This window comes from Pelodiscus sinensis, unplaced genomic scaffold, assembly GCF_049634645.1.
Source record: "Pelodiscus sinensis isolate JC-2024 unplaced genomic scaffold, ASM4963464v1 ctg104, whole genome shotgun sequence".
Taxonomy (NCBI): domain Eukaryota; kingdom Metazoa; phylum Chordata; order Testudines; family Trionychidae; genus Pelodiscus; species Pelodiscus sinensis.
The window spans coordinates 125,704-147,380 of NW_027465824.1; the positions used below are offsets into that span (position 1 = coordinate 125,704).

At 59.2% G+C, this 21,677-nt stretch overlaps 1 protein-coding gene across 5 annotated transcripts in view; it reads left to right on the forward strand.

The window, feature by feature from the left end:
* Positions 1-21,677, forward strand: part of DPYSL5 (dihydropyrimidinase like 5) — a 94,741-nt gene that overhangs the window by 59,700 nt on the left and 13,364 nt on the right. For 4 of the 5 annotated variants that reach the window (XM_075914553.1, XM_075914552.1, XM_075914554.1 and 1 more), the window contains one exon: positions 18,873-19,041. The exons of the other annotated variant lie outside the window; for it this stretch is intronic. In XM_075914553.1, the coding sequence (XP_075770668.1) occupies positions 18,873-19,041 (169 nt within the window). The remainder of the gene's footprint in view (positions 1-18,872; positions 19,042-21,677) is intronic. 5 annotated transcript variants of the gene reach the window in all.

Below are 21,677 nucleotides of genomic sequence, written 5' to 3' on the forward strand. Positions count from 1 at the left end.
GGGCCCCAAGGAAGTGGGGCTGCACCAGCACTTGTCCATGGAGGTGCTGATGGGGAGTGACCTAGAGGAGTGGCCAGACGGACCCCACAGGGCCCTGGTCAGCATCCGTAGCCAGAGCCAGCGAGGGGCTGGTGACCCTGACCCAGGGGAGGGCTCCCTGCAGGGGGCTCAAGGCCCCATCCCAACAGACACGGGGCCCAGCAGGGCTAGAGAGCCCCAGACCCAGGCAGGGTGTGTGTGGGGGGGGGAACACATTCCTGTCCCTGCCCTGGCTGTGGAATTCATAGAATCAGAATTATGGAGCTAGAAGAGACGTCAGCAGGTCATAGAATCCAGCCCCTGCCCAAGGCAGGACCAACCCCAGTTAAATCAACCCGGCCAGGGCTTTGTCAAGCCGAGACTTAAACACATCTAGGAATGGAGAATCCACTACTTCCCTAGGGAACCCATCCCAGCGCTTCACTACCCTCCTAGTGAAATAGTTTTTCCTAATATCCAACCTGGACCTCTCCCACCACAACTTGAGCCCATTGCTCCTTGTTCTGCATCTGTCACTACTGAGAACAGCCTCTCTCCAGCCTCTTTGGAACCTCCCTTCAGGAAGTTGAAGGCTGCTCTCAAATCCCCCCTCGCTCTTCGCTTCTGCAGACTAAACAGACCCAAGTCCCTCAGCCTCTCCTCATAGGTCATATGCTCCAGCCCCCTAATCATTTTGGTTGCCCTCCGCTGGACCCTCTCCAATGCGTCCACATCCTTTCTGTAGTGGGGGGTCCAGAATTAGACTCAGTACTCCAGATGTGGCCTCACCAGAGCTGAATAAAGGGGAATAATGACATCTCTGGATCTGCTGGCAATGCTCCTCCTAATGCACCCTAATATGCCATTAGCCTTCTTGGCTACAAGGGCGCCCTGGTGACTCATCTCCAGCTTCTCATCCACTGTAACCCCCAGGTCCTTTTCTGCAGAACTGCTACTTAACCAGTCGGTCCCCAGCCTGTAACAATGCTTGGGATTCTTCCGTCCAAAGGGCAGGACTCTGCACTTGTCCGTGTTGAACCTCATCAGATTTCTTTTGGCCCAGTCCTCTAATCTGTCCAGGTCACTCTGGACCCTATCTCTGCCCTTAAGCGTATCTACCTAGGTTGATTCTAGGTTGTATCAACAGGTGTGTTGTAAGCAAAACTCGTGAAGTCATTCTGCCGCTCTACTCTGCACTAGTTAGGCCTCAGCTGGAGTACTGTGTCCAGTTCTGGGCGCCACATTTCAAGAAAGATGTGGAGAAATTGGAAAGGGTCCAGAGAAGAGCGACAAGAATGATTAAAGGTCTAGAGAACATGACCTATGAAGCCAGGCTTCATGAACTGGGCTTGTTTAGTTTGGAAAAAAGAAGATTAAGGGGGGACATGATAGCGGTTTTCAAATATCTAAAAGGGTGTCACAAGGAGGAAGGAGAAAATTTGTTCCTCTTGGTTTCTGAGGACAGGACAAGGAGTAATGGGCTTAAAGTGCAGCAGGGGAGGTTTAGATTGGACATTAGGAAAAAATTCCTAACTGTCAGGGTGGTCAAATATTGGAATAAATTGCCAAGGGAGGTGGTGGAATCTCCCTCTCTGGAGATATTTAAGAACAGGTTAGATAGACATCTGTCAGGGATGGTGTAGACGGAGCTTGGTCCTGCCTTGAGGGCGGGGGGCTGGACTCGATGACCTCTTGAGGTCCCTTCCAGTCTTATTAGTCTATGATTCTATGATTCTATACCTCTCCCCCCAGCTTAGTGTCATCCACAAACTTGCTGAGGGTGCAATCCATCCCCTCAGCCAGGTCAGTCATAAAGATATTGAACAAAACTGGTCCTAGAACCGAACCTTGGGGCACTCTGCTAGAAACCGACCGCCATCCTGACATCGAACCATTGATCACTACCCACTGGGCCCGACAGTCTAGCCAGCTTTCTATCCATCTTACCGTCCATTTATCCAATCCACATTCCCTTAACTTGCTGGCAAGAATATTGTGGGAGACCGTATCAAAAGCCTTGCTAAAGTCAATGTATATCACATCCACTGACTTCCCCATGTCCACCGAGCCAGTTACCTCATCATAGAAGCTTCTAAGCCAACAGCTGTAACATCTCTGCTGCAAGCCTGTACTGAGACCTGGGAGATTCGAGGCATGTCATGTAGGATCCTGTAACAACCTCACTCTCCCGCTTTTCTTTCTTTTAATAATAATAATAATTAATAAACCTTTCGATGCTAAAGGACTGGCTCAGCGTGGTTCGTGCGTAAGGTCCAGAGAGTAAGTTGATCGGGACCTGTGGCTGGTTTCTTAGAACTGGAAGAATCTGTTCAGGGTAGGTGAGATTTGGTTCAAAAACCCCTCAGCTGTGTGTCAGGCCCGGGGCTGTTTGGGACACGGATATTGCTGGGGTTTGAGGGGCTTTGCTTGTGAGGTTTCTGGCTGGCCAGGCAGGCAGCTGAAGCGCTCGGTGTGACTGGTGTGTGGCCTGTTTGGGAAGGTCTCCAGTCAGGGGCTGTAGCACCCCGCCCTGCCCCCTCGCCAACCACCCTCAGTGGCTCCTGGGCACAACCCTCCCCCCAAAGTCCTCCTGCCGGCACACACGCCGCTGTGTGACTTCCCCGCCACTCCAGGGCTGGGCCCCTGCAACCTCCCAGCAAAGCCCCCTATGAGCTGCCTTCACACGGGCACTCTCACTGCCCCTGCCGGCACAGCACTCCCGGCAGCCAGGCTCTGGCATGCCCCCCGCCAGCCCCAGCACTCGCTCCAGCCCCAGTCACTCCCATCGCTCATGGCTGCAGAGCATCCGCCAAGCGCGTGGTGGCTTTCTATTCCCCACCCTGCTGCGGCTGAGCCAAGGCGCCTCGCAGGCCCCACTGGCCACAAGATGCTCTTGACTACAGGCTTGGGTCTGCACCCTAGCTGTGCCAGGCCAGAGTGAGATGCGGTGTCACCCCAAATAGTTATCACCATGCCTATCACACACTAGTGACCGCACAGCCACACACCACCCCCGTGCCCATCACACACTAGTGACTGCACAGCCACACACCACCCCCGTGCCTATCACACACTAGTGACTGCACAGCCACACACCACCCCCGTGCCTATCACACACTAGTGACTGCACAGCCACACACCACCCCCGTGCCTATCACACACTAGTGACTGCACAGCCACACACCACCCCCGTGCCTATCACACTCTAGTGACTGCACAGCCACACACCACCCCCGTGCCTATCACACACTAGTGACTGCACAGCCACACACCACCCCCGTGCCTATCACACACTAGTGACCGCACAGCCACACACCACCCCCGTGCCTATCACACACTAGTGACCGCACAGCCACACACCACCCCCGTGCCTATCACACACTAGTGACTGCACAGCCACACACCACCCCCGTGCCTATCACACACTAGTGACTGCACAGCCACACACCACCCCCGTGCCTATCACACTCTAGTGACCGCACAGCCACACACCACCCCCGTGCCTATCACACTCTAGTGACTGCACAGCCACACACCACCCCCGTGCCTATCACACACTAGTGACTGCACAGCCACACACCACCCCCGTGCCTATCACACTCTAGTGACTGCACAGCCACACACCACCCCCGTGCCTATCACACACTAGTGACTGCACAGCCACACACCACCCCCGTGCCTATCACACACTAGTGACCGCACAGCCACACACCACCCCCGTGCCTATCACACACTAGTGACTGCACAGCCACACACCACCCCCGTGCCTATCACACACTAGTGACTGCACAGCCACACACCACCCCCGTGCCTATCACACACTAGTGACTGCACAGCCACACACCACCCCCGTGCCTATCACACACTAGTGACTGCACAGCCACACACCACCCCCGTGCCTATCACACTCTAGTGACTGCACAGCCACACACCACCCCCGTGCCTATCACACTCTAGTGACTGCACAGCCACACACCACCCCCGTGCCTATCACACTCTAGTGACCGCACAGCCACACACCACCCCCGTGCCTATCACACTCTAGTGACTGCACAGCCACACACCACCCCCGTGCCTATCACACACTAGTGACCGCACAGCCACACACCACCCCCGTGCCTATCACACACTAGTGACTGCACAGCCACACACCACCCCCGTGCCTATCACACTCTAGTGACTGCACAGCCACACACCACCCCCGTGCCTATCACACTCTAGTGACTGCACAGCCACACACCACCCCCGTGCCTATCACACTCTAGTGACTGCACAGCCACACACCACCCCCGTGCCTATCACACACTAGTGACTGCACAGCCACACACCACCCCCGTGCCTATCACACTCTAGTGACCGCACAGCCACACACCACCCCCGTGCCTATCATACTCTAGTGACCGCACAGCCACACACCACCCCCGTGCCTATCACACACTAGTGACTGCACAGCCACACACCACCCCCGTGCCTATCACACACAAGTGACTGCACAGCCACACACCACCCCCGTGCCTATCACACACTAGTGACTGCACAGCCACACACCACCCCCGTGCCTATCACACACAAGTGACTGCACAGCCACACACCACCCCCGTGCCTATCACACACTAGTGACTGCACAGCCACACACCACCCCCGTGCCTATCACACACTAGTGACTGCACAGCCACACACCACCCCCGTGCCTATCACACTCTAGTGACCGCACAGCCACACACCACCCCCGTGCCTATCACACTCTAGTGACTGCACAGCCACACACCACCCCCGTGCCTATCACACTCTAGTGACCGCACAGCCACACACCACCCCCGTGCCTATCACACTCTAGTGACCGCACAGCCACATGCCTCCTCCATGCCTATCACACACTAGTGACCGCACAGCCACACACCACCCCCGTGCCTATCATACTCTAGTGACCGCACAGCCACACACCACCCCCGTGCCTATCACACACTAGTGACCGCACAGCCACACACCACCCCCGTGCCTATCACACTCTAGTGACTGCAGGGCCACATTCTTCCCCCAAGCCTTACACACTGGTGACTGCACAGCTGCACACTTGCCCCATTCCTATCACACAGCTGTTGTCGCTCTCTTGGAGGGGGAGAGATGGGACGTAGTGGGGGGGGTGCGCTGTGACCCGGCTCAGTTTGCTCTCGGAGGGGGAGAGATGGGACGTAGTGGGGGGGGGTGCGCTGTGACCCGGCTCAGTTTGCTCTTGGAGGGGGAGAGATGGGACGTAGTGGGGGGGTGTGCGCTGTGACCCGGCTCAGTTTGCTCTCGGAGGGGGAGAGATGGGACGTAGTGGGGGGGGGGTGCGCTGTGACCCGGCTCAGTTTGCTCTCGGAGGGGGAGAGATGGGACGTAGTGGGGGGGGGGGTGCGCTGTGACCCGGCTCAGTTTGCTCTTGGAGGAGGAGAGATGGGACGTAGTGGGGGGGGGGTGCGCTGTGACCCGGCTCAGTTTGCTCTTGGAGGGGGAGAGATGGGACGTAGTGGGGGGGGTGCGCTGTGACCCGGCTCAGTTTGCTCTTGGAGGGGGAGAGATGGGACGTAGTGGGGGGGGGGGTGCGCTGTGACCCGGCTCAGTTTGCTCTCGGAGGGGGAGAGATGGGACGTAGTGGGGGGGGGGTGCGCTGTGACCCGGCTCAGTTTGCTCTCGGAGGGGGAGAGATGGGACGTAGTGGGGGGGGTGCGCTGTGACCCGGCTCAGTTTGCTCTCGGAGGGGGAGAGATGGGACGTAGTGGGGGGGGGGGTGCGCTGTGACCCGGCTCAGTTTGCTCTCGGAGGGGGAGAGATGGGACGTAGTGGGGGGGGGGTGCGCTGTGACCCGGCTCAGTTTGCTCTCGGAGGGGGAGAGATGGGACGTAGTGGGGGGGGGGTGCGCTGTGACCCGGCTCAGTTTGCTCTCGGAGGGGGAGAGATGGGACGTAGTGGGGGGGGGGTGCGCTGTGACCCGGCTCAGTTTGCTCTCGGAGGGGGAGAGATGGGACGTAGTGGGGGGGGGTGCGCTGTGACCCGGCTCAGTTTGCTCTGGGAGGGGGAGAGATGGGACGTAGTGGGGGGGGGGGGGTGCGCTGTGACCCGGCTCAGTTTGCTCTCGGAGGGGGAGAGATGGGACGTAGTGGGGGGGGGGGTGCGCTGTGACCCGGCTCAGTTTGCTCTCGGAGGGGGAGAGATGGGACGTAGTGGGGGGGGGGGTGCGCTGTGACCCGGCTCAGTTTGCTCTCGGAGGGGGAGAGATGGGACGTAGTGGGGGGGGGGGTGCGCTGTGACCCGGCTCAGTTTGCTCTCGGAGGGGGAGAGATGGGACGTAGTGGGGGGGGGGGTGCGCTGTGACCCGGCTCAGTTTGCTCTCGGAGGGGGAGAGATGGGACGTAGTGGGGGGGGTGCGCTGTGACCCGGCTCAGTTTGCTCTCGGAGGGGGAGAGATGGGACGTAGTGGGGGGGGGTGCGCTGTGACCCGGCTCAGTTTGCTCTCGGAGGGGGAGAGATGGGACGTAGTGGGGGGGGTGCGCTGTGACCCGGCTCAGTTTGCTCTCGGAGGGGGAGAGATGGGACGTAGTGGGGGGGGGGTGTGCTGTGACCCGGCTCAGTTTGCTCTCGGAGGGGGAGAGATGGGACGTAGTGGGGGGGGGCTGTGCTGTGACCCGGCTCAGTTTGCTCTCGGAGGGGGAGAGATGGGACGTAGTGGGGGGGGGGGTGCGCTGTGACCCGGCTCAGTTTGCTCTCGGAGGGGGAGAGATGGGACGTAGTGGGGGGGGTGCGCTGTGACCCGGCTCAGTTTGCTCTCGGAGGGGGAGAGATGGGACGTAGTGGGGGGGGGCTGCGCTGTGACCCGGCTCAGTTTGCTCTCGGAAGGGGAGAGATGGGACGTAGTGGGGGGCGGGGTGCGCTGTGACCCGGCTCAGTTTGCTCTCGGAAGGGGAGAGATGGGACGTAGTGGGGGGGGTGCGCTGTGACCCGGCTCAGTTTGCTCTCGGAGGGGGAGAGATGGGACGTAGTGGGGGGGGGTGCGCTGTGACCCGGCTCAGTTTGCTCTCGGAGGGGGAGAGATGGGACGTAGTGGGGGGGGGTGCGCTGTGACCCGGCTCAGTTTGCTCTCGGAGGGGGAGAGATGGGACGTAGTGGGGGGGGGTGCGCTGTGACCCGGGGTCCCCCTGCGCTGGGCTGTGAGATTCCCACTGACTCACCCACACGTGGATGGGCCCAGACACCCAGTCCCAGCCTGGGCAGGTAACAAGGCTCTTCCCAGGGAGAGACAAAGGGAGGGAGGTGGAGACGCCACCTGGCTGGGGGCAGGGCCTGGGAGCTGGGCAGCTTTTGGCTGGAAAACCATGGAGAGAAGAGACTAAGCCTGGTGCTGGGAGTTCAGGGGCCTAGGCCCCCCTGCCCCGAGGGGTCTAGGGCTGCCAGCCCCTGACTCCTCCTGTCCAGGCCAGCACAGACGTGTGTGTCCTGGAGAAGCAATAACCCCTCTGTTCTACTGCCTGGCGGAGTCTCATCTCGCTGGAGATGGGTGCAGGATGGGGGGTCCCTGACGCGCCGCCACCATGCAGTTAATCGACTATTCAATTAACCGAGATTTAAGGTCCCCAGTGGATTTGGCCTTCGTCATATTGCCCTCCTTTAATTCGTTAACCGACTCCTGGGTGGGTGGCTCCATTCTCTAGGCCTCACAGGTCTGTGGTTGCCCAGCTCCCCCACTCCCCATTCTTAACAAGTCGCCTTTCTCCCCGTCCTTGGGAACCTCCCCTGGGCTTCCAGGCGCATGAAAATCCAGCTGTCCTGGGCCAGCTCCTTGGCCAGCTCCCAGAGGGGCCTGAGTCCCCTCCTCATGTCAGGCGCTCCCGAGGGAGCACAGAACGCTGCCCGAGTGCTTGGGCTCACGCAGGATGGAGAGCGCTACCCCTCTGCCAGGGACGGACCGGGACCTGGACACTTGCTGGTCCGTGCTTCCTCCTCTCTGCTGGCTGCAGGGCTCCTGTCGTGTCCCGGGGCTGCAGTTCTGAGCTTCGGCTTTATTTTCCTGTTGGTTTCTTTTCTGGCGGTTCTGCCGTCCCTGAGCCGGGTTGGTTTGCGTCAGTCTGGCCTTCTCTGAGCCTTGGGGGCTCTGACACGCTGCTCTTCAGCCTCCAGGCGCGGTTTTCCCCTCTGCTCAGTGGGGGTGGGACTGGCCCTGGCGGAGCACCAGGTCTGCGTGTTCCCACTCTGGTGCATGCTGTGTGCCCGCAGCTCTGCTGTGACCCCTCTGTTGGGCTGAGGCCTGTCCCCCAAGCCCCGGCTGGTCTGTCACCTGGCCCGAGCCAGGGAACAGCCCTCGAATGGCAGCACAAGGCCTGCAGCAGGTTGCTTACACAGGCCCCGCGGCCAGCCACCCACCTGCTCAGGAGGGAAGTCGCGCGTCACTGAGAGCGGCTCCAGGCCTCCCCCGGCTGTGAGGCCCATGAGGGCTCCCTGGGGAGCAGACCAGGCTGAATGGGCCCATCCGGCCCCTAACTCAGCGGTCGGCGAGCAGCTGGGTCCCCGTGGGCCCAGGGGGTGTGAAGGGAGCAGGCCTGGGGCCTCCTTTGCCTGAGGAAAGGCCCTGCCATGCTCTCTCATCACGCGGTGTCACTTCTCCCCAGGCCTGCCTCTCCGCAGCTCCCGGGTCCCTGCCCTCCGTCCTTCATCCCCCACTGCCTCCCCCCTCTCCTCTGACCCCCTCCAGCTCAGGGGCTGCAGCTCCAGGTGTCGGCTTCCCCTCCGAGCCACTGTGGCTCATGGGGCTGCCAGCTGGTCCCTCCAGTCACAGCCTGGCACGGAATCCTAGTCCCATGGGGCGGGTGGGGCTCTGCGAGGTCGCCACGTCCAGCCCCCTGCACTGAGGCAGGGCCACCCTGATGGGTTTGACCCTCCTGGGCCAGGCCGACACAGCCTCCCTCGGGCGCAGGTCCCCAGCGGGGCCGTGGTCCCTGACGGCGAGCCCCACTCTTCTTCCTGCCCAGCCTGCTGCTGGTGAGCAGCCCCTCCCTGCCCTCCTAGAATAGCCCCAGCAGAGAGGAGGGCTCGCCAGGTCCCCCTCAGTCGCCTTTTCCCAGGCCTGGGTCTTGCTGCTCTCCTCGCTCGCCTGGCCCTGCCTCTCCTAGGGGTGTCTTGCGCTCGGGGCTGCCCCTAAATCCAAACTACCTGATTTATATAGAAACCCTGTCAAGAATCTAATTCTCTGCAGGAGAGAATGCAGGGGGAAGCCCAGCAGCAGCGTGGGGGTGTCCTGCTGATTGCACCCAGAGTAGCGTGTATGAGTCCCTGCCCTGTGGGCGGGTGGGGTACGTGTGCATTCGGTGCAAGGAGCTCCTGGCCCTCAGACTGCGTCTGGGCTTTGGAGGCCAGGGGGGCTGAACTGGAGGAGCGGAGGGAGGCCGAGAGGTACGTGGATGAGGCTTTCCGGGCCACTGTAGAAGTGTCCCACCTCCGGGTCTCTCAGCCCCTGTGCTGCTGAGGAGGGGAAAGGCTCAGGGAAGAACAGCCAACTGCCGCAGAGGGAAATGATCCCACAGCTGGGACCCTCCTTCCACAGGATGTTGTGGGATCCTCTCACACGGAGGATACCTCTCTGGGGGAGGGAACTCTAGTCATTAGGCAAAGGCGGGTGTTAGCAATGGGCATTAGAAACATAGGCAGCTGGGTTTGCGATGACCGGGAGAACCGCATGGCGACCTGCCTGCCTGGTGCAAAGGTTGCGGATCTCTTGAAACAGCCAGATAGATCTCTGTGTAGTGCTGGGGAGGAGCCGGTGGTCGTGGTGCATGTAGGTACCAATGACGTAGGGAAGGGTAGGAGAGAGGTTCTGGAGACCAAATTTAGGCTGCTAGGAAAGAGACTGAAATACAGGAACCCTATGGTAGCGTTCTCTGAAATACCTCCAGTTCCATGCGCAGGGCCAAGTAGGCAGGCAGAGCTTCAGAGTCTCAATGTGTGGACGAGACGATGGTGTAGAGAGGAGGGGTTTAGATTGATTAGGAACTGGGGATGCTTCTGGGATGGGGGAGCCTGTACAGGAAGGACGGGCTCCACCTAAACCAAAATGGAGCCAGACTGCTGGCACTTAACATTAAAACGGCGGTTGAGCAGTTTTTAAATTAAGGTCTGGGAGAAGGCCCACTGGTGTGGAGGAGCACAGAGATCGGATAGAGACATCTCTTAGGGGAGGTTCTATTAAACAGAGATGCTCTATGTTCTAGTCAGGTGGAGAGAAGTATGGGTTAGATCAGATGAGAGACAATCAAATGAAAGAGCCTAACATCAGGAAATGGCAGACAGATAAATAGTGACAAGTTTTTAAAGTGCTGATACACAAATTCCAGAAGTCTAAATAGTAAAATGGGTGAACTCGAGTGCCTAGTTTCAAAGGAGGATATTGATACAGCAGGCATTACGGGAATTTGGTAGAGTGAGGACAATCAATAGGACACAGTCATACCAGGGTACAAAATGTATCGGAAGGACAGAGCAGGTTGTGCTGGTGGGAGAGGGGCGCTATACATGAAAGAAAATGTAGAATCAAATGAAGTAAAAATCTTAAATGAGCCAAACTGTTCCATAGAATCTCTCTGGATAATAATTCCATGCTCCAGTAATAAGAACATAGCAGTAGGGATAGATTATCGGCCAACTGCTCAGGGCAGTGATAGTGACTATGAAATGCTAAGGGAGATAAATAAAATCAAAATAAAAAACTCAGTAATAGTGGGGGGGCTTCAACTATCCCCATATCGACGGGTGCACGTCACCTCGGGCCAGGAGGCAGAGCTAAAATTTCTTGATACGTTAAACGACTGCTCCTTGGAGCAGCTGGGTCTGGAACCCACAAGGGCAGAGGCAAGTGTTGATTTAGTCCTAAGTGGAGCACAGTCTGGTCCAAGGGGTAAATATAATTGGACCACATGGAAATAGTGACCATAATGTAATAAAATCGAACATCCCTGTGGTGGGGAAAAACACCTCGGCAGCCCAACACTGTGGCATTTAATTGTAGAAAGGGGAACTACATGCAAATGAAGAGGTTAATTAAATTAAGAGACACAGTGACAAAAGTAAAATCTCTGCATGGATACTTTTCTAAGGGTATGTCTACACTACAGCGCTATTTCGAATTAACTTAATTTGAAATAGTTAATTCGATTTAAGCTAATTCAAAATAACACATCTATACACAAAAACTATTTCGAAATAGCGCGTCCACACTGAGTGGACCCTGAACCGAAGTTAAGGCTGGCCGGAACCAGTGCCGGCAGGGCGTCAGGTTAGGACTTAGTGTGTGGGGCTGCTGCCTGAGGCTAACTGAGCTCCGTGCTTAAAGGGGCCCTACCCCGGACAGACAGTTCTCAGGGTTCCCCGCTTGCTTGTCTACCTCGATGAGGGACAGCAAAGCAGTCCTGGCTTGGAGTGCTCTTAGTGCCCGCACTCGGGACACCACAGCACTCGGCCCCATGGAGCCAGAGCTGCCCCTGGGCATGCTGGTGCGTCTGGTGGGGTTGTTGCCATCAGCTCAGCTGCACTTGCTGCAGGCTGCCATCCGGGGGAGCCATTGGGGGGGCTGTCAGGATCCAGGAGGCCCTGCGGGAGAGCGTCCACCCTGAGGAGCACTAAGAGCCTCCCTGGTCCTCCACACCGGGGGCTCGTGCCCCATTCCTCCCTCACCTCCTTCCACTTACCCCTCCCTAGCCCCCCTTCCTGATGTCAAACAAGAGACACGTATGTTCAAAAATAGAAACTGGGTTTATCGAACAAAACGGGGGGGATGAACCTCTGGGGAGACTGGGAAAAGGAGGTGGGAGAAGGGAAGAGAGACGATGGGAGAGGGGAGGGGGAAGCAAGGGGAAGAAGGGGGAGGGGAAGCTCAGGGCCCAGGGTTGGGGGTCTCGCCAGACCAACTTGATTTTCATGCAAACCTGCTCCTGGGTTCGCATGTGGCGTTTGGTGGCCAGGCTGGCAGCTCTCCTGCCATAGACGGCCGCGTTCCTCTGTCTCATGTAGAGATCATGGATGTTGGGGGCATCCCCCCAAACCTGAATAAGGTCCATGAACTCCAACCTAGAACAGGAAGGCGCCCGCCTTCTCCAGCCCGTCAGGCTCCTGCAAGCTGGCAGACTGCTCCTGGGGAGCGGTGGAGGGCTGGCGGCCAGTGGCTTGCTGGCTCATGTTTTGGGGCCACTGGGTCGGGGCCCCGGTGGCCACTGCTGGCTCTGGGCTGGCAGGCTTGGAGCTGGTACAGGCCCTATGGCCAGGGTCTACCCCTTTAATGGCCCCGGGTCTGGGGTAGAGGAGAGTAAGTTTTCCTGGTTGTGCCCAGAGTGGCCACCAGGGCTCCCTGGGAAGGGCTGGAGGCCCCCTATTTCGAATTAAGTGTCTACACAGCACTTCATTCCAAATAGCTATTTCGAATTTGGTGTTACTTCTCGTAGAATGAGGGTTACCAAATGCGAATTAAGTGCTCCGCTATTTCAAATTAATTTCGAAATAGCGGTTTGCCTGTGTAGATGCTATGGCGGCTGTTATTTCGAATTAACTGTGTAGTGTAGACATACCCTAAGACAATATAATAGAGGCCCAACTTAAATGTATGCTCCAAATTAAAAGACACAGGAAGAAAACCAAAAAAAGTGCCACCATGGCTTAACAACCAAGTAAAAGAAGCAGTGAGAGATAAAAAGACGTCCCTTAAAAAGTGGAAGTCAAATTCTAGTGAGGAAAATAGAAAAGATCATAATCTCTGTCAAATTAAGAGTAAAAATATAAGAAAAGCCAAAATGGAGTTTGAAGAGCAGCTAGTAAAACATTCAAAACATAATAGCAAAATGTTTAAGTGCAATAGAAGCAGGAAGCCGGCTAACCAACCGGGGGGCCCTTGGACGATCGAGATGCTAAAGGAGCACTCACAGACGATAAAGTCATTGTGCAGAAGCTAAATGAATTCTTTGCTTCAGTCTTCATGGCCGAGGATATTGGGGAGATTCCCAAACCTGAGCCATTCTTTTTAGGTGACAAATCTGAGGAATTGTCCCAGACTGAGGTGTCATTAGAGGAGGTTTTGGAACAAATTGATAAACTGACAGTAACAAGTCACCGGCATTCACCCAAGAATTATGAAAGAACTCAAATGTGAAATTGTGGAACTATTATCTGTGGTTTGTAGCCTGTCCTTTAAATCGGCTTCCGTACCTAATGACTGGGAGACAGCTAATGTGACACCAATGTTTAAAACGGGCTCTAGAGATGATCCTGGCAATTACAGACCGGTAAGTCTAACGTCAGTACCGGGCAAATTAGTTGAAACTATAGTAAAGAATACAATTGTCAGACACATGGATGAATAGAATTTGTTGGGAGAAAGTCAACACAGGTTCTGTAAAGGGAAATCCTGCCTTACTAATCTACTAGAAACTTCAGGGGTAGCCAAGTTAGTCTGTACAGGAAAAAACAATGAATGGTCTGGTAGCACTTTATAGACCAACAAAACATGTCGATGGGATCATGAGCTTTCGTGGGCACATGAAGAAGTGGGCTGCACCCACGGAAGCTCATGATCCCATCGACATGTTTTGTTAGTCATTAAAGTGCTACCAGACCAGTGGTTGTTTTTTTAATCTACTAGAGTTCTTTGAGGGGGTGAGCAAACATGTGGACAAGGGGGATGCGGTAGATATAGTGCACTTAGATTTCCAGAGAGCCTTGGACAAGGTCCCTCACCACAGGCTCTTAAGCAAAGTAAATTGCCATGGGCTAAGAGGGAGGTCCTCTCATTGGCTGCTAACTGGTAGAAAGGCAGGAAACAAAGGGTGGGAATCAATGGTCCGTTTTCCGAGTGCAGAGAGGTAACTAGGGGGGTCCTCTAGGCTCTGTCCTGGGACTCATCCTGTTCAACTTATTCATCAGTGATCTGCAGAAAGGGGTGAACAGGGAGGTGGCAACATCTGCAGATGACACCAAACTGCTCAAGATCGTTAAGCCCAAAGCGACTGTGCAGAGCGTCACAAAGCTCTCACCAAATGAAGTGATTGGGCGACGAAATGACAAATGAAATGTAATGTTGACAAATGCGAAGTAATGCACGTTGGAAAAAATCATCCCAACTATATGTACAATACGATGGGGACTAATTCAGCTACAGCTACTCGAGAGATCTTGGAGTCATCGTGGACAGTTCTCTGAAAACCCACGCAGTGAGCAGCGGCGGTCAACAAGGCAAATAGAATATTAGGAGCATTAAAAAAGGGATAGAGGGTAAGACAGAGACGGTCTTATTGCCTCGCTATACAGCCATGGGACGCCCACAGCTTGAATGCTGCGCACAGATGTGGTCACCTCATCTCAATAAGCTATCTTGGCATTAGATAAGATTCAGAAAAGGGCAGCAAAAATGCTGAGGGGTTTGGAACGGGTCCCTTACGAAGAGAGATTAAAAACACTTGGACTTTTTAGCTTAGAAAAGAGGAGACGAAGGGGCGATAGGATAGAGATCTATAAAATCATGACTGGTGTGGGAAAAGTGATTTACTTATTCCCACAATATAAGAACTAGGGGTCACCAAATGAAATGAATAGGGAACAGGTTTAAAACAAAGAAAGGAAGTTTTTCTTCACTCGGTGCACAGTCAACCTGTGGAACTCCTTGCCAGAGGACGTGGTCAAGTCTAGAACTTTATCAGGGTTCAAAAGAGCTAGACAGATTCATGGAGGTTAGGGCCATCTATGGCAATGAATGGTGTCCCTAGTGTCTGTTTGTCTGGAAATGAGCAACAGGGGAGGGATCACTGGATGGTTCCCCGGTCTGTTCCCTCCCTCTGGGGCCTCTGGCACTGGCCTCTGTGGGCAGGCAGGACCCTGGGCTGGATGGACCTTTGATCTGACCCCGTCTGGCTGCTCTTATGTTCCCTTCCCCAGTCCTCTGGGATCCCACCCGTCCTCCAGGAGCTCTCAGAGAATTGCTGCCAGTACCAGGATCCTGGCCACCAGTTCCTTACGACTCCAGGCTGAGTTTTGTCAGGCCCGGCCGACTCGAATGCTGCTAGCTAGTCTGAGGTGTGCGTCCTTGCCCTGTCTTGGCTTGCACTCTCCCCCTTGGTGTCCCTATTAGTGGTGCTGAGTTCCTGTCGCCATTCACCTTCCAGGAGGACTGAAGGAAAATGGGCATTAAACAGCTCCGCCTGCTGTGCTGTCAGCTGTTAGCCCCCCTTCTTCTTGCTCCTCATGTAGCTGCCGACAATTGGCTCCCTGGCGTGTCCCTTGTGAGTTGTAGCTCGGGCCCTTTGCCTCTGTCCCTGCAGGCTGGCGCTCCGCCCTTCTCCTCCGTAGCAATTCAGCTTTACCACTTGGGTAGGGGCCACTGCTGGCCTGCGGCTTCCCGTCCTTGGCAGCAGGGGGCGCCCCACCCTCAGGAGGCAGGTGGGAGTGAGGCACTGGGGAGGGGCCGCACAGAGCCAGGGCTGGGCCCCGGAGTTCTGCCTGCCAGCGCTTGCTTCTTGCATGCTCCTTGCCTGGCCCTCGGGCATCGCATCCCTGCATGGGGCTGATGGTTAATGCCTGCAGTGACTGGCTCGCAGTGGGGGGGAGGCAGTGGGAGGACTCGGCTCTGCCTGGCTGCAGAGGGGCCTGCCCCCAGGGGCAGCTCTCACAGCTCCCTTGGCCTGGGCTTTGTGGAGCACTCGCGCTCTGGGCGTCTCTTGGCCTCTGCCAGTAAGAGGCTGGTTCCTGGGGGAGACGCAGCCGGCAGACTTGGCCCCGCAGTGCCCCGGGCCAACGCACCATGCCAGCTGCCATTCCCAGGGCCGGATGGGGCCGAGCCAGGCCTGAGTGGGCAGGGGAGAAGGGAGGCTGTGAGGACAGTGACCCTGTCCCACACTGCTGCTTTCCCTGTACTGCACCCCCACACTGCACTCCCCACCCCACTGAACCCTTCTCGTATAGTATCCACACTGCACCCCTTCTGTTCCCACACTGCACTCCCTACCCCACTGAACCGTTCTCGTATGGTATCCACATTGCACCCCTTCTGTTCCCGCACTGCACACCCTCCCCCACTGAACCCGTCTCATATGCTATCCACACTGCACCCCTTTTGTTCCCGCACTGCACTCCCTCCCCCACTGAACCCTTCTCGTATGCTATCCACACTGAACCCCTTCTGTTCCCGCACTGCACTCCCTACCACACTGAACTCCTCTCGTATGGTAACCACACTGCACCCCTTCTGTTCCTGCACTGCACACCCTCCCCCACTGAACCCGTCTCGTATGCTATCCACACTGAACCCCTTCTGTTCCCGCACTGCACTCCCTACCCCACTGAACCGTTCTCGTATGGTATCCACATTGCACCCCTTCTGTTCCCGCACTGCACACCCTCCCCCACTGAACCCGTCTCATATGCTATCCACACTGCACCCCTTTTGTTCCCGCACTGCACTCCCTCCCCCACTGAACCCTTCTCGTATGCTATCCACACTGAACCCCTTCTGTTCCCGCACTGCACTCCCTACCCCACTGAACCGTTCTCGTATGGTATCCACATTGCACCCCTTCTGTTCCCGCACTGCACACCCTCCCCCACTGAACCCTTCTCATATGGTATCCACACTGCACCCCTTCTGTTCCCGCACTGCACTCCCTACCCCACTGAACTCCTCTCATATGGTATCCACACTGCACCCCTTCTGTTCCCTCACTGCACACCCTCCCCCACTGAACCCATCTCATATGGTATCCACACTGCACCGCTTCTGTTCCCGCACTGCACTCCCTACTTCACTGAACCCTTCTCGTATGGTATCCACATTGCACCCCTTCTGTTCCCGCACTGCACACCCTCCCCCACTGAACCCTTCTCGTATGGTATCCAACTGCATCCCTTCTGTTCCCGCACTGCACTCCCTACCCCACTGAACCCTTCTCGTATGGTATCCAACTGCACCCCTTCTGTTCCTGCACTGCACTCCCTACCCCACTGAACCGTTCTCGTATGGTATCCACACTGCACCCCTTCTGTTCCCGCACTGCACTCCCTACCCCACTGAACCCATCTCGTATGGTATCCACACTGCACCCCTTCTGTTCCCGCACTGCACTCCCTACCTCACTGAACCCTTCTCGTATGGTATCCACACTGCACCCCTTCTGTTCCCGCACTGCACTCCCTACCTCACTGAACCCTTCTCGTATGGTATCCACACTGCACCCCTTCTGTTCCCGCACTGCACTTCCTACCCCACTGACCCCTTCTCGTATGGTATCCACATTGCACCCCTTCTGTTCCCGCACTGCACACCCTCCCCCTACTGAATCCTTCTCTTATTGTATCCACACTGCACCCCTTCTGTTCCCGCACTGCACTCCCTACCCCACTGAACCCTTCTCGTATGGTATCCACACTGCACCCCTTCTGTTCCTGCACTGCACTCCCTACCCCACTGAACCCTTCTCGTATGGTATCCACACTGCACCCCTTCTGTTCCTGCACTGCACACCCTCCCCCACTGAACCCTTCTCGTATGGTATCCACATTGCACTCCTTCTGTTCCCTCACTGCACTCCCTACCCCACTGAACCCTTCTCATACTGTATCCACACTGCACCCCTTCTGTTCCCGCACTGCACTCCCTACCCCACTGAACCCGTCTCGTACTGTATCCACACTGCACCCCTCCTACGCCCACACTACACGCCCTCCCCCACTGAACCCTTCTCATACTCTACCCACTACACCCCTTCTGTTCCCGCACTGCACTCCCTACCCCACTGAACCCTTCTCATACTGTATCCGCAATGCACCACTCCCCCCATACTGCACCCCTACACTACACTTCCTATTCCCCTGCTGCAGCCCTACTCCCCCATACTGCACTCCCACACTGAATCCTTAATTCCCACTGAGCCCTTTTCATACTGTATCCACACTGCACTACTACTCCCACACTGCACTCCCTACTCCCTTGCTGCATCTCTGCCCCCACACTGCACCCCTTCTTTTGCCTTACTGCTGCACTGCATCACTTCTTCACATTACACGTCTTCCCCATGCTGCGTCCTCCTAACCCTTCTCCTGCACGACTCCCCTTCTCCAAACACACTCTGCACCCCCACCCCACCTGGCCCCTTCCCCCTGCTGTGCCCCACACATGCCCTGCACCCCCACCCCACCTGGCCCCCTTTGTCCTGCTGTGCCCCACACATGCCCTGCACGATTGCCGCACCCCATCCCTATGTTGTGCCCCTGCCCTACACTGTGCCTCTCCCAGTGCTCCGCACTCCCTAGTGTACCCTTCTCCCCACTCCTCTACCCTGTGTTGTCTCCGGGGCATTTCCCAGACTCCCCAGGCACCTGTGGGGGCTGCCTTGGGTGCTCGGTGTCACAGCTGGGGCTGCTGCAGCCACAGGGCTGTGGCCCATGAGTGTCCTGCGCTCTCCCCCGGGGCAGGGCCTGTGCTGTGCAGGGAGGGGAGGAAGCTCCGTCCCAGGCCAGCCCAGCCCCATAGCAAGTGGGGCTCCCACCTCAGCCCTGCTCCATGTCTAGGTCCCAGAGTGTTCAGGCTTGGGGGAGGGGCGAAGACCTTGTGCAGCCCCAGTGGGTAGTGTAGGGTCCAGGCTGGCTGTGGGGCATAGGCAGTGGCTGGTTGAGGTGGGGTACAGGCAGCAGCAGTGTGGGCTCGGGCTGAGGCAGGGTAGGAGTGAGGTGAGGCTCAGGCAGTGGCCGTGGGGTGGGATTGGCCAAGGGGTGGCCATGGGGCTGGGGCGGGGCCGGCCGGGGGCTCGGCACAAACCGCGCAGCCAGCGTTCACGGGTGTCTCTCTCTCCCTCCATTAGAGCTTAAAGCTTAGGGGCGTGGATCGCACCCCCTACCTGGGGGACGTGGCTGTGGTGGTGCATGCTGGGAAAAAGGAGACGGGGACTCCACTTGCAGATACCCCCACCCGACCTGCCACTCGACACGGGGGCATGAGGGACCTTCACGAGTCCAGCTTCAGCCTATCCGGTAAGCGCAGGGCCGGAGCGGGAGCTCGCGCCGCCCCTCCTGCCTGAGCAGGCCCGGCTGGCCGAGAGCCCGGCGGTTCGGTGCCCGGCGTCCCACATGGCTGCCCGCCGGCATTCCCTGGCCACCCTCTCAGCCCTGGCGGGCACACGCCAGGCCCTGCGTGAGCTGCCCCGACCCAGTGTGCTGGCTGCTTGCCCTTCCTCTTGTCAGCCTGCAAGCTGCCCCCTGTGCTGAAGCCATGCAGACACTCCCTGCTGCACAGAGGGGAAACTGAGGCAGGGCAGTCCTTTGTACTGTGGGAGCCCCCCTGGGCCCCTTGCCCTGCAGAGCTGCTGGCCATGGCATGAGGTCAGTGCTGCGTGCCCGGGCCGAGGGGCAGGCCTGGGCTGTGTGGCTGCGTCTCAGCCGAGCCAGCGGCAGGGGCCTGGCAGAGCCTGGTTAGGAGACGTGTTGGCTCTGGCTGGTCCCTGCGTAGCTCAGTGTCGAAGGAGCCCTGGGGCGTGTTACGTGTGGCAGGCGCTGCCGGGGGCAAGCACAGAAAGGAGAACGGCGGCGCCAGGAGGGGCTGGCAGTGGCGGGAAGCGGCCTGGCCTCTGGGCACAGAGACCTGGGAGAGCAGTGCCCCCGTCCGGGTTCCCCGCTGCCCTGGGCTGCTCGGAGCTGGAGAGCTGGAGCCGTGTGGGTCTGTGGGCTGCGATGCAGCGTCCCCGGCCAGCAGCGACCGAACGGGGCTCGTTGGCTTTGAAAGGAGAAGGGGGGGGCCGAGGGCGGTTTGCAGGGATCTGAAAGGGCGTCACAGGACGGGGGAGAAACATTGTTCCCCTCGGCCTCTGAGGGTCAGACGGGAAGCAAGGGGCTTCAGCTGCAGCCAGGGAGGTTCAGGTCGGACAGTAGGGGAGACTCCCTGCCTCCGGGGGGTTAAACACGGCAATAAACTGCCCTGGGGGGGTGGAATCTCCAGCCCTGGGGATATGGAAGAGCAGGCTGGACACGTCAGGGATGGCCTAGATCAGGGGGCGGTAGCCTGGGGCTCACAAGCCAGCGATGGCTCTTCTGGAGCCCCAGCTCAGCCCCCCGCCCCCCGCTTCCCCTGCAGCAGGCCCTGTAGCCTTGCCCCTCCCCCCCCCGCAAGACTGTTGCGTCTGGGCCGGTACCTGCGGGGGAGAGAGCCCCGAGCCCCCCACCGGATCCGGGGGGCGGGGAAGAAACGGAGCAAACGATGTCTCCTTGCTGCTCTTTCCCTGCCCTCCGCGCGTGGGGAGCAAGCAGCCAGCGGCTCCACGCCCAGCGCCCATTCCTGTCCCTGGAGTCTTCCCTGCAAATCCTTCCTCGCCCCCCCGCCCCATCACTCGCCCCGCCTCCCGGCCCGACCCCTCCCCCCGCCCCATCACTCGCCCCGCCTCCCGGCCAGACCGCCCCGCCCCATCACTCGCCCCGCCTCCCGGCCAGACCCCTCCCCCCGCCCCATCACTCGCCCCGCCTCCCGGCCAGACCCCTCCCCCCCGCCCCATCACTCGCCCCGCCTCCCGGCCAGACCCCGCCTCCCGGCCAGACCCCCCCGCCCCATCACTCGCCCCGCCTCCCGGCCAGACCCCGCCTCCCGGCCAGACCCCCCCGCCCCATCACTCGCCCCGCCTCCCGGCCAGACCCCCCCGCCCCATCACTCGCCCCGCCTCCCGGCCAGACCCCCCCGCCCCATCACTCGCCCCGCCTCCCGGCCAGACCCCGCCTCCCGGCCAGACCCCCCCCGCCCCATCACTCGCCCCGCCTCCCGGCCAGACCCCCCCGCCCCATCACTCGCCCCGCCCCCCGGCCAGACCCCGCCTCCCGGCCAGACCCCCCCCCCATCACTCGCCCCGCCTCCCGGCCAGACCCCGCCTCCCGACCAGACCCCCCCGCCCCATCACTCGCCCCGCCTCCCGGCCAGACCCCGCCTCCCGACCAGACCCCCCCGCCCCATCACTCGCCCCGCCTCCCGGCCAGACCCCGCCTCCCGACCAGACCTCCCCGCCCCATCACTCGCCCCGCCTCCCGGCCAGACCCCGCCTCCCGGCCAGACCCCCCCGCCCCATCACTCGCCCCGCCTCCCGGCCAGACCCCGCCTCCCGGCCAGACCCCCCCGCCCCATCACTCGCCCCGCCCCCCGGCCAGACCCCGCCTCCCGGCCAGACCCCCCCCCCATCACTCGCCCCGCCTCCCGGCCAGACCCCGCCTCCCAGCCAGACCCCCCCGCCCCATCACTCGCCCCGCCTCCCGGCCAGACCCCGCCTCCCGGCCAGACCCCCCCGCCCCATCACTCGCCCTGCCTCCCGGCCAGACCCCCCCGCCCCATCACTCGCCCCGCCTCCCGGCCAGACCCCCCCGCCCCATCACTCGCCCCGCCTCCCGGCCAGACCCCGCCTCCCGGCCAGACCCCTCCCCCCGCCCCATCACTCGCCCCGCCTCCCGGCCAGACCCCTCCCCCCGCCCCATCACTCGCCCCGCCTCCCGGCCAGACCCCCCCGCCCCATCACTCGCCCCGCCTCCCGGCCAGACCCCGCCTCCCGGCCAGACCCCCCCCGCCCCATCACTCGCCCCGCCTCCCGGCCAGACCCCGCCTCCCGGCCAGACCCCCCCGCCCCATCACTCGCCCCGCC